This window comes from Cryptomeria japonica, chromosome 7 (genome assembly GCF_030272615.1).
Source record: "Cryptomeria japonica chromosome 7, Sugi_1.0, whole genome shotgun sequence".
NCBI lineage: Eukaryota > Viridiplantae > Streptophyta > Pinopsida > Cupressales > Cupressaceae > Cryptomeria > Cryptomeria japonica.
The window spans coordinates 85,386,581-85,398,076 of NC_081411.1; the positions used below are offsets into that span (position 1 = coordinate 85,386,581).

General features: G+C 38.6%; 1 protein-coding gene across 2 annotated transcripts in view; it reads left to right on the plus strand.

Annotated features, from left to right (window-relative positions):
- Positions 1-11,051, plus strand: part of LOC131041516 (pentatricopeptide repeat-containing protein At1g03100, mitochondrial) — a 74,665-nt gene extending 63,614 nt beyond the window's left edge. Inside the window, exons 2-3 of one of the 2 annotated variants that reach the window (XM_057974646.2) lie at positions 7,604-7,681; positions 7,794-11,051. In XM_057974646.2, coding sequence (XP_057830629.1) covers positions 7,807-10,317 — 2,511 coding nt within the window. In that variant the 5' untranslated portion in view covers positions 7,604-7,681; positions 7,794-7,806 and the 3' untranslated portion in view covers positions 10,318-11,051. Of the gene's footprint in view, positions 1-7,603 lie in introns of both variants that reach the window. The other variant, XM_057974645.2, reaches the window with a different exon arrangement.
- The last annotated feature ends 445 nt before the right edge of the window (positions 11,052-11,496 follow it).

Here is an 11,496-nt window from a genome sequence, read left to right on the forward strand (position 1 = left end):
CTTTGTCAAGGCTTCTCCTTGCATAGACAACTCTGTCCCAACTCCATGGACCCCTCCAAACTCTTAAATGGTAATTTGGCACTCACCCTTGCACTTGGCACTTCAATTTCACCTTACTTCCTCTAGCCGGGTTGCTCCTGGACTCGCCTAGAACAAGGTGACAGTCATGTTAAAACTCTTCTCCAGCATCTGCCCCTGCATATGTACAATGTACAAGTAGTTTCCTTCCATGTCCCAACTAGCCGTGATGGCAACACGTGTGGAACTCATGGGGCAACCATATTTACAAAAAAACTGCTATATACAAGCCAAAACTGGCTGTTTGCAAACAAGAACAAGAAAATACTAATGAACAGTATTTACAAAGCTTGAAATGGAAACAACAGTACTATAACACACTAATGAAACTCAATGCATTGCTGGATCAATGGACTCAATCCATTTTCAAATACAAAATGAGTAAAATCAAGCCAAAATGCTGCCAACAAGCCTGAAAATGAGTAATTTCAGTTTATTGAACTCACATCACACAATTCTCCAACCTTGGTAAACGTGCAAGAGAGGGTATTTATAGTTTTCCCACGTGTGGAGTCATCCTAGGGCGTTGGACAATCCCTAACTCCACCGCTAACCAATTCAAGACAAAAGTTGTCATGACAACTTTTTGCAACTTTGCATTTTTGCACTTTTTGGTCTTCTCAACCTATAAGACCTATTCTATGTTATCACATATGACTTTTCAAACATGTCTAAGACCTATTTAACCCTCCCTAATGCCTATACCAAGTTTTGACACTTTTGACCATCAAGAAGGTCAACTACCTACTCAAAACCCACTATTTACACAAAAATGCAAACCTAAGAAGAATGAACTCAACCTAGGCCTACATTGACTCAAAACACTAACTCTTGGACCCTCCTGGAGTCCTTATTCACTACTGACTTGGCTAGGGTCAGTACAAGCCAAAATTGTGAAAACTAGATAGCCTAAATCCTAGGTGCTCCTGCACCAGTAGGTGCCTCGAAGTTTGTGCCGTCCTCGATGAGTCTGGTACATTGAATCTGGACGTGCTGAGGTGGACCAATCCGACTGGAGGAGCGGTGACTGGGATGCCACCTAGTCTGACGTCTGTGCCTTGGTTGATCTTCCTTCGTCCTTGATGTACTTTGATGAAAAGCGTACCCCCTTGACTCCCATATACTTGATGAGGCCTCCTTATTGTCAAGTCTTTCCTTCTTCTTTGATAATTCATATTGCTTTGAAGTGCATGCAAAGCCTTTCTTTGTCATCTTGTGGTTCCTTTGTGTGGCGAAGTGAGGGTTTTGGAGATAGTTGGCAACTCCTTGAACACATGTAGTTTTCCAAGGCTTCAAAACACCTTGAGTCCTCCTCCATGACTTTGAAGTGTCCTTGATACTGATGGGACTGGAATAGGTTGCCCTTATCCTGGCTTGATCCTCCTTCATCTACAAAACAAACCAAAAGGTGATTAAGGACACATAATAAATTCATTCAACATAGCATTCTCTATCTTAAATTATTAACAAGAAGGCATCGAGATAGAATTTACCTTAGAATCCTTCCCAGGGACAGGCCCTATAAGAATTTCGCTCAGGACCCTTTGTAAGGGTCAAGAGCGAAATTTGCTATTTTGCTCAATTTAGACCTCATCTCCTTGCCTTGAACTTCTCTTGACCTTTGAATGGCTTTCTCTTGAAGACATCATTGATTTGACCTCTAAAAAGACCAAAAAAGAGGATTTCGCTTTGGACCTAGGCCAAGGACAGGACCTATAGAGAATTTCGCTCTGGACCCTTTGGAAGGGTCAGGAGTGAAATTTGCATACTAGGACAAAATCTTTACATTTTGTGACCACAATTTGTTCAAATGCATGTCTAAGGATCCCCTTAATCTCAACCAACACCAAGTTTGATGCAAAATTGGAGCAAAATGGAGTTTTTAAGGATTTCGCTCTGGACCTTTTGGAAGGGTCAGGAACGAAATTCCTGATTAGGCTCAAGTTCTATCATTTCTCCACTCCAAAATGCCTCCCAAGGCAAGCATACACTAGTCTTCTTTCTACCTAGGCTTAGGAATCCATACCTTGATCTTCATCATGAGCAAATTAGGTGAAATTGAGAATTTCACTCTGGACCCTTTGGAAGGGTCAGGAGCGAAATTCAAGTTTTAGACTTATTTCTTTACTTCCTTCACTTCAATTCACCTTACAAGGCAAGAATACCTCACTCCACCTTCAACCATGCCATAGGAATCAATGTTTTGGCTTCACACAAGGAGAAAATAGGTGGTTTGAAGAATTTCGCTCTGGACCCTTTGGAAGGGTCAAGAGCGAAATTCTCCTTTTAGGTTGATTTCTCTTACTTAGCTCCATTCTTCTCACTTTGATCTACGTTGACTCTCTATTTGGATCCTTCTCCCATGCATGCAACACTTGCGTGATCCTCAAAATGGCCAGAAAGGAGAATTTCGCTAAAAATCATGGCCAGGGACATGACCTATTTAGGATTTCGCTCTGGACCCTTTAGAAGGGTCAAGAGCGAAATCCTAGTTTAAGCTCAAAATCTTGATCATTGGTGGCCACAATCAATTCAAAGGCATGCCTAGGGGTCCTTCCAAGCTCAATCTACCTTGATCCACACTTAGCTTGACACAAAAATGGAAGGAAAAGAGGGATTTTGGGAAGTTTTCGCTCTGGACCCTTTGGAAGGGTCAGGAGCGAAATTCTAGTTTTCCAGCACATTTCTTCATTCTTTCAACTCCAAACCAAAAAGGAAAGGACACGTTACTCCACACCTATCTATGCCATAAAAACCAAGGATTTGACCATCTCCAAGGGAAAATAGGTGTCCTTCAAGAATTTCGCTCTGGACCCTTTGGAAGGGTCAGGAGCGAAATTTTAGTTTTAGCTCAATTCCTTCATGTTTGGTGATCATAATCAACTCAAAACTATGCCTAAGGACCTCTTCAACCTTGATCCACACTTGGCTAGACACAAAATTGAGAGGAAAAGATAGATTTTAGGAATTTCGCTTTGGAGCCTTTGGAAGGGTCAGGAGCGAAATTCTAGTTTTCGGGCCAAATTCCTTCACTTCTTCATGGTCTATCACTTCAAAAGGCAAAGAAATGTCATTTCCCTTCCAAATACGCCCAAGGAACAAGGTTGGTAGTCTAAACAAGGAAGCAAATGAGGCTTATGAAGAATTTCGCTTTGGACCCTTTGGAAGGGTCGGGAGCGAAATTCACAATCTTGGACAAGATCCTCACTTTTCAACACTTTCAATCACTTCCTAAGGCAAGAACATATCAACCTACCCCCACCATGCCCAAAGAACAAGACCTTCAATGCAAACAAGGAAGAAAAAGGTGTCTTCTAAGAATTTTGCTCTGGACCCTTTGGAAGGGTCAAGAGCGAAATTCACATTCTTGATTGATTTCTCACCTCTTTCATCCAATCCATCTTCAAAATTGATCAAACTCACCCTCCTCTTGACATATTCAAGTCCACTTGCCATCCACTTGGCTCAAAAATCTTCATTTTCAATGCCTTAGGCCAAAATTGAGGGTCAAATGAGGATTTCGCTCTGGACCCTTTGGAAGGGTTAGGAGCGAAATTCTCATTTTGAGCTAATTTCTTACTTCCTTTCTCCTTTTCATGCCTTGGACACACTTTGTTAGGCTTCCTTCCATCATGACCATGCAAATTTGCTCTTTAAGTTGACACATAGCTCAAGATTTTGTGAAAAATAGGGTTTTATATGAATTTCGCTTTGGACCCTTTGGAAGGGTCAGGAGCGAAATTCTTCCTTGGGCTCAAATCCTAACTTCATTTGCACATTTCTTCACTTCAAATAAGTGTTTTGCCTTCACAAATGCCTGGGAATGAGCTAGTTCATGGCTTTGGGCAATGTAGAGTGTCTTATAGAGGAATTCGCTTTGGACCCTTTGGAAGGGTCAGGAGCAAAATTCCTATTCTAGGCTCAATTCACCTTCAAACTAACTTGACTTTGTCTTACACTTGATCCTAGATCCATTTCCTTCCATATCCTTGCGAATTTGCTCAACCATTCAATGATTTGGGTGAAGAATTTAGGTCCTTTGTGAAATTTCGCTCTGGACCCTTTGGAAGGGTCAGGAGCGAAATTTGACATTTTAGCCTCTCCGTCAGGATTCATTTATGGACTATAACATTTAAGTATAAGTAGGATGTTTGAGAGTGGTTTCGGACCTCCAGGAGTTATAATGCAAAATCTAGTTTTTGGAGGATTCTTCAATTTTCCAGACTTAGTCAAATTTTACGATCAGGATGACATTCCAAACTTAGCCAATTTCAGGACATTTGAAGATCAAAATGATATTCCAGACTTCATCACTCACCAATTTGACTTAACTCGGACCTTCAAAGATGATATTCACTCACCAAGCTTCATTGACCTCCTCAAACTCAAACAAGACACAATTAGAAACAAGAGCAAAACTTTGTCCTAAGGAAGACTTTCAAAGATGACCCTAACCCAGAGCATCCACTGACTCACCCTTAGCTAAAACAGAGCCTCCTATCTTAGTGATCCCTCTGGCAACACTCAGCATGTAAAGGCTAATAGACAAAACCCTAAAAGACCTAGAAAAACAAACGCCAGAAAGCAAAAAGTAGGGGTCCCCATTTACAATGGGGCGATGTCTGAATACGTCACAACAGTATCCTCATGAGGTCAAATGGGTTGAGGTTGAAGTGTAAATTTTCCTTGTCTAGACAAGGGTTGGAACACACTATGAAATATAGTATGCACATGTCCTTCAAAGGGAACTTTAAACACTTTGGATTATGGAAGGGATTGCCTTCATAGAGGTGAGCCAAGGAAGACCCAACTTCACCCGAAATTGGTTTGAGGTAGGGATAATGGTAAAAGGAACATCTAAGCTTTTAGGGACAAGTTGAACATGAAGGGTTATAGAAGCAATGGTGGGACGAGTGAACCCATCAAGCACCTTAATCCAGACTTCATATTTATCATAAGTGTCTTGATACAATTCATATGTGTAAAGAAATTCTTCTATAACCACATTAATCATACATATTGGATCAATAAGCACCCCATGTGTGGGTTTGTCATTAATTTTAGCATAAATGTATAGTGGTCTATTAGGTGCATTCATTGAGTTATCACTTTGGGTAATTGTAATACTAGGTTCAAGCTTAGGTTTATGTTTCTCTTGTTTAGGATAATGTTCTATCACATTCACTAGATGTTCAACTTGGTCGGTTTGATAATCCATGTCTATGCAACTAGGCTCAACAACGTTTTTGGAATGAGAAAGTGAAGGATTGGTAAAGATTTGCAAGCTTTGATTAGGGGGTGCTACAAATTTATTCCCTTTATCATTCACACCATTCACCTATATGATATTAGAGTCAATGAGGTCTTAGACTTTATGTCTTAAACACATACATCACTTAGTATCATGTCTAGGAGTACGATGATATTGACAAAAGGCCTTTGGGTTAAATGAAGAAGGCAAAGGTTTGGAAGTATCTACGGGGTGGATAAGGGGAAGTTTAATCAAGTTGTTGTTTAACAATTGAAGCATAATGGAATGTAAGGACTCAAAAGCTGTGTAAAGTGTCAATTCTTTGGTCTAGAAGAAAAATGAGCTACAATAGGAGGTCTTGTAGCTGCAACTTGAGTTTCAATGTTATTGGAATAATAAGTGTTTGTTTTCATGAAGTACTTGTTTTGTTTCTTTAAGGCTTGATAAGTTTGAGAAGATTCTTCAGATTTGTCAACTGGAGTCATATATGAAGAACCTTCATATTGACTAACCTAAAGTTGATAATCACGAAGTGCTATGCACAAGTGTGTGAATGATGGAAATTTCATGAACAAAATCTTATCTCTAATGTGCGGTTGTAAATTACCGATAAAAACTCTTTGAACATCAGCATCAAAAAGAGAATAAGAAATTTGTGAATACAACATTTGATATCTACCAATAAAATCAGTCAGTTTGTCTTTCACAGTTTGTTGACAATGCACTAAATAAGTTGAAGTAACTTGTGGCCCAATATTTTTTTGAAAATGTTGCAAAAATTGATTAACTAATTGTGAAAAATTGTTGATTGAATTGTTAGGTAGAGAGCAAATCCAATACAAAGCAGTTTTTTTCAAGGATCTAGGAAAAGTTTTGCTGAAATTTTTTTTCCCTTTAGCTGAAACCTTCTACCAACATCAACTGCCAATAAAACTTCCATAAAATGTTCTAACTTATAGTTGTTCATGACTGTTGGTGGCAGTTTTGGCAAGTAGATAAATAATGTTTTGATTAAGGATAATCGGCAATGTAATGAATAATTGTTCCCAGGTAGTTGGTAGTTGTCGGTGGTTGGTTACTGATGGTTGGCACTCTTAACCTAAACATTATATATCTACTTGGCAAAACTGCTGCCAACAATGACTGATGACAGCAGCTCATGATTTGACATTAACAAGACCAGAAACATTACAATGGTATAGCAGCTTCAATACAAAACCTAAAAAAATAAAAAAATGTGAGCAATCTAGAGGCTGAAACATCCCTATATGAACAATAAATTCTCTGTTAGCAGTCGCAAACTGAAAAACACTCCTTCCTATGAGTGAAAACACCTGCATATCCATTTGTATGGGTGTAATTGAAAGAATATAGTGGTTGATAATGATGATGACAGCAACATGATGACAATGTGGTTCATAGCTGTCCTAGTTATGTTCCCTCCTTTGGGTGGTAGGAGATCATCAACAATTGCTCTCCTCTCTCCTTGTGGGTGAATCTTTGCACAATAGCTAATATTTGTTGCAAAGGATTTTTTTTTCTTCAAACCTTTTTTCGCATCATTGACCAATCGCTGGAATGAGCATCATTGAAATGTCCTATTCTTTGGTCCTTTTTAATGGATAGCGAGCACTAGATGCTTTATTCATTAGTGAAGGCATTTAAAAAGGGGTTAGAACTCTAAACATTATCAAGTACTGTTGGGTGGTTGGAAGACTCCACAATAGATACTCATAATATATTAGATTCCGAAGAAACTGTGACAAATATACTCTGGAGTATGTAGAAGCAAACATATGTTATTTGATATCTAATATTTTACCATATTTTGTTGAATATTGCAAGACATTAGAATGTTAGTGAAAATGCTGATTTCCTACTTTTAAAAAATACATACCATTTAGTTCCTTCTAGAATTGAATGATCTTTTGAATTGTTTTGCTTTGAAGTTAGCAAAAGTAATTGATGTAAGTGGAATATGAATATATATTGTATTTTTTATAGATTGAAATCTTTAACAATTGTTCATTCGTGTGTCCAAGACTCCAAACTTAAAGATTTTTAAGTGAAATCCCATTGAGCCATCAGTTTTCAGTATGCTATTGGTAGCTAAGATTTGTGTCCAGTAGAGATTCTTTGCTCAATTTATCAACTTTATGTCACAGGCAGCTAATCTTCATCTTTTTGTCATTAGCTTGCAAATTTCAGAAGAGGTTACAAATTTGTTTCTTAATCGCCTAAGAATATTCTGAGTCTGTACAAGGTCTTTTTCAGGTGGTAGGAGACAATGCATGAAGCCTCCACATCATGGAATCTGTCTGTTGCTGGTTCACTGGCTTTCATGGGAATTTAGTATGGTCTTCTTCCTTGACTGAAATATATTGGTTATCTGGATCTGCATGGTTTTGGATGAATCTAGAGATCTCCTGATGCACATTTTTTTTTTGTGGTTGTACTTTTGAAGATCGTGGGCAGCCATGATTGTTGTTGCTGGCCAAAGGAAGAAAGCTGGGCAAACTGCCATTTTGTCATATATCTTGTCCAAATATGTCTCTTCCCCAATTCATTCTTTGGTTATTTTGAAAAAGTTTGCTGAAGTTTTACATATAAATTCGTATGGTCAGAGTGGGGTTACATGTGCCAACCTGTCAGCATCCTTGGGCTGTTATCAGGATGTGTGTAGTTTTAAAAGCATTTCTTGTTCCTTGACCTTAAATCGTTCTAGCATAAGTAAATTTGGCTTCTCTCATGAAAAAGATAATTTTAACCTTGAATTTTCTCTTAATAGATTGATCTATTTTAGCCCTTCATGGCAACATGTAGCTTTTGCAAGGTCTCTTACAATTTTGAGGCAAGCTCGCAATCCAGCAGCATTAGCTGAGGAATTGGAAAGTTCCCTAGAGGATCACAGGATTGAAGATGCCTGGAAGGGCTATGAGCATTACAAGCAATTAGAGGGTTTTCCAAGAAAGTCTCTTTTAAATAGGTTGATTTGTGTATTGACAAACTCTGGAGATATAGAATGGCTCGATAAAGCTTATTCTTTAGTCCTCACAGTTATTGAGGAGAAGAAGTGGGAACTACTGGACCATGATTCTTTAATACTTTTATGTGAGAGCCTTGCAAAAGTAGAAATGCCTATTCCGGCTTCCACTATTCTGAGAACAATGGTAGACATGCAACAATATCCATCTGTGAATATTTGGAGTGCTGTGATAACAGACATGTCTAAAACAGTGAATGGCGCATATCTCGCATCAGAACTAGTTATTGAAATGTGTTATTTCTTCAAAGATGGAAGGTTGGATCCACGGAAGAGAAAAAATGCTCCATTGCTTGCCATGAAACCAAACACTGCAGCTTTTAACATTGCTCTGAATGCTGCTCTGGGATTTGGGATGGCCAAAAAAGCTGAGAAGCTTTTAGAGCTGATGCCACGAGTAGGTGTGAAACCTGATGCTACTACTTTCACTATAATGATTGATGTCTACGAGAAAAATGGTCGCAGAGATGAGTTGATTAAACTAAAGAGGCATATTGATGAAACTCCTGGAACGCTTGATCTTCAATATCAAAAGTTTTACAGTAGCCTGCTGATGTCCCACCTGAACTTCAGTGATCTGGATGCTGCCTCTGATGTTATACTGGGAATGCTAAAACGGGCAAAGGCAGCTCGGAGCTCTCTAGCTGCAGCCAAATTGGTATTGTCAGCTGTAGAGATGAATCCACAGAGGCCTAGTACAGAGGTGCATAATGCACCTCAGGTTCAAGATGAGCTACAAGAGAAATCTTCAGCTTCCATTATGATTGACAAGGTTCCTAGGCAGTTAGAAGGATCTTTAGAATCTAGAAAAATACACAGCAATTCCATGATCAGGGCTGAGGCTGAGAATTTGCATATGCAATCCACAGTAGAAGTTAGTTGTAGAGAGCTGGTTAGCCAAGAAAATCGTATACTTATTCCAAATGAGAAAGCCTATGCGAAACTTGTGAAGGGCTACTTGGAAGTGGACAGGGTTTCTGATTTGGCTGATTTTCTCATCAAAGTACATCGGGAGGAGGGCTCTGTCTCCACAGAAAATTCTCCTAGTGCTCAGGTGATTGATGCTTGTATTGCATTGGGTTGGATAGACAGGGCACATGATATTCTTGATGAAGTAACTGCAGCTGAGGTTCCAGTAGGAGCTGGGGTTTACTCTTCACTCCTGAAAGCTTACTGCAAAGCACAACGACATACAGAGGCTGCTATACTTCTCAAGGAAGTCAGGAAGGCAGGACTTCAGCTTGATGCCAGCTGCTATGACGATCTAATTGAGTTACGTGTGTCAGACAGGGACCTGCATGGTGCTTTGGATCTCTTCACAGAGATGAAAGAGGCAAAGATCTCATCATCGACAAATAACTACCAGTCACTGACAGAATTTGCAAATCAAAGTAAACCAGATTTGAGGATCCATTTGCTGGAGGAAGTAAAAGATGATCAAGCAGATGCTGTTGGTGTGCACGATTGGAATTCTGTCATAGACTTCTTCTGCAAGAAACAGCTAATGCATGATGCAGTGAAGGCTTTCAAGAAGATGAAAAAGCTAGGCTATCAGCCTAATTCACAGACATTTTATTCTTTGGTACATGGTTACTACACTGCAGGAGGCAAGTATGAAGAGATAATAATGCTATGGACAGTTATGAAGAAGATGGCATCAAAGGTTTCAAAAACTGGAGTAAAGCCCTTACGGTTTGATCAAGAACTTCTTGACAATATTTTGTATGTGTTTGTCAGAGGGGGCTTTTTCGAAAGTGCTCTTGAAGTGATTTCTATTATGGAGCAGGAGAATATGTTTATAGACAAAGTTAAGTACAGACAGGTTTATTTGAAGTATCATAGAAACCTTGCTACAAATAAGAAAACTCGCAAAGTACAAACTGAAGTGCAATTTACAAAAAGAGAGCAGGCAATGGCTTATAAAAGATGGGCAGGCTTAGATTAAATATCTTCTTATATTTTTCACACCTTTCATGGTTTTGAGCCCAAGGATGAGTACTACATCAGTGGAATTGATCAAAAAGTGAGAGCTCTTCAATTAAATAGGGAGTTTGAGTGTGTTGGTGTAAGGTGGGTTTCCTTATGCTTTGACAGTTCCAACAGGCATTTGGAGGAGCTAAATCATTTCAAATCACAAACACTGGTACCTTTGGGGAAGCTCAGAGTATTTGAATGTGATCTAGAAGGGACGAATTGTGGATTTGTTGAAGAATATCTAGAATCTACGATTCGTCTTCCTTCAAAACCTATGGAATGAGGGTTTGAACATTTCATATTCTCGTAACTTTTACATGGTGTCAACTCATTTTACTTTTGCAACCTAATTTGTAAATCATATTTGTTTCTCAATTATTACACTATATTCATCTTCATGAAAATGAGAAATCTCACCATGTAATAAGCACAGTTTCAATCAATATATCTCTTCCTTGAGATTAGGGAAATAAGTTCCAGCCATGCTCATTGGTGTCTACTACATGGAAGCTCTGTTTGGTCTCTACACATGCAAAGTTACTATCATGTATGATTAATTTTGCCGAGTGAAATACTCCCCAAATGGAATTTATTTTTACGGCACTAGCATTCAATGAAAAACTAAACTCGCTTGTTAATTGAGTCTCGCAGAAAGATGCTGCCAATTATTATCTGCAGACATGAAATAATAGAATCATACATTATGGGAGATCAATCATCAAGCATGAGTGTTATGTTTATTTCTTTTATCTAGGTCTATAAAGATGTTGAGGAACACGCTTGGATAGCATTTATGTGCTAAATAGTATATTTTCAAGATTTTCATTTGCAAATTTGAAATTACTGACTTATCCACTTGATTGTGTAAATAAATCCCTTTTTAGTTTCAAGGTAAGAGCTTTTACTTGGAGATCACTTCAAGAACCAATCTGACATTATAGTAAAAAGAAGGGTTAGATAACCACCTGATATATGTAGGGTTTGCTAAAATGATGAAGGGACAACTCCTAAGTTTGTAATTTTATATATATTAAGACTAATAAGACAAGGGAGCACTAAATTCTGTACATTCAATACATGTAAAGTTAAAGGCACACTAAATTATGCTTTTAGTCCCTCGTATCATACACTAACAGCTATCTTTTTACAA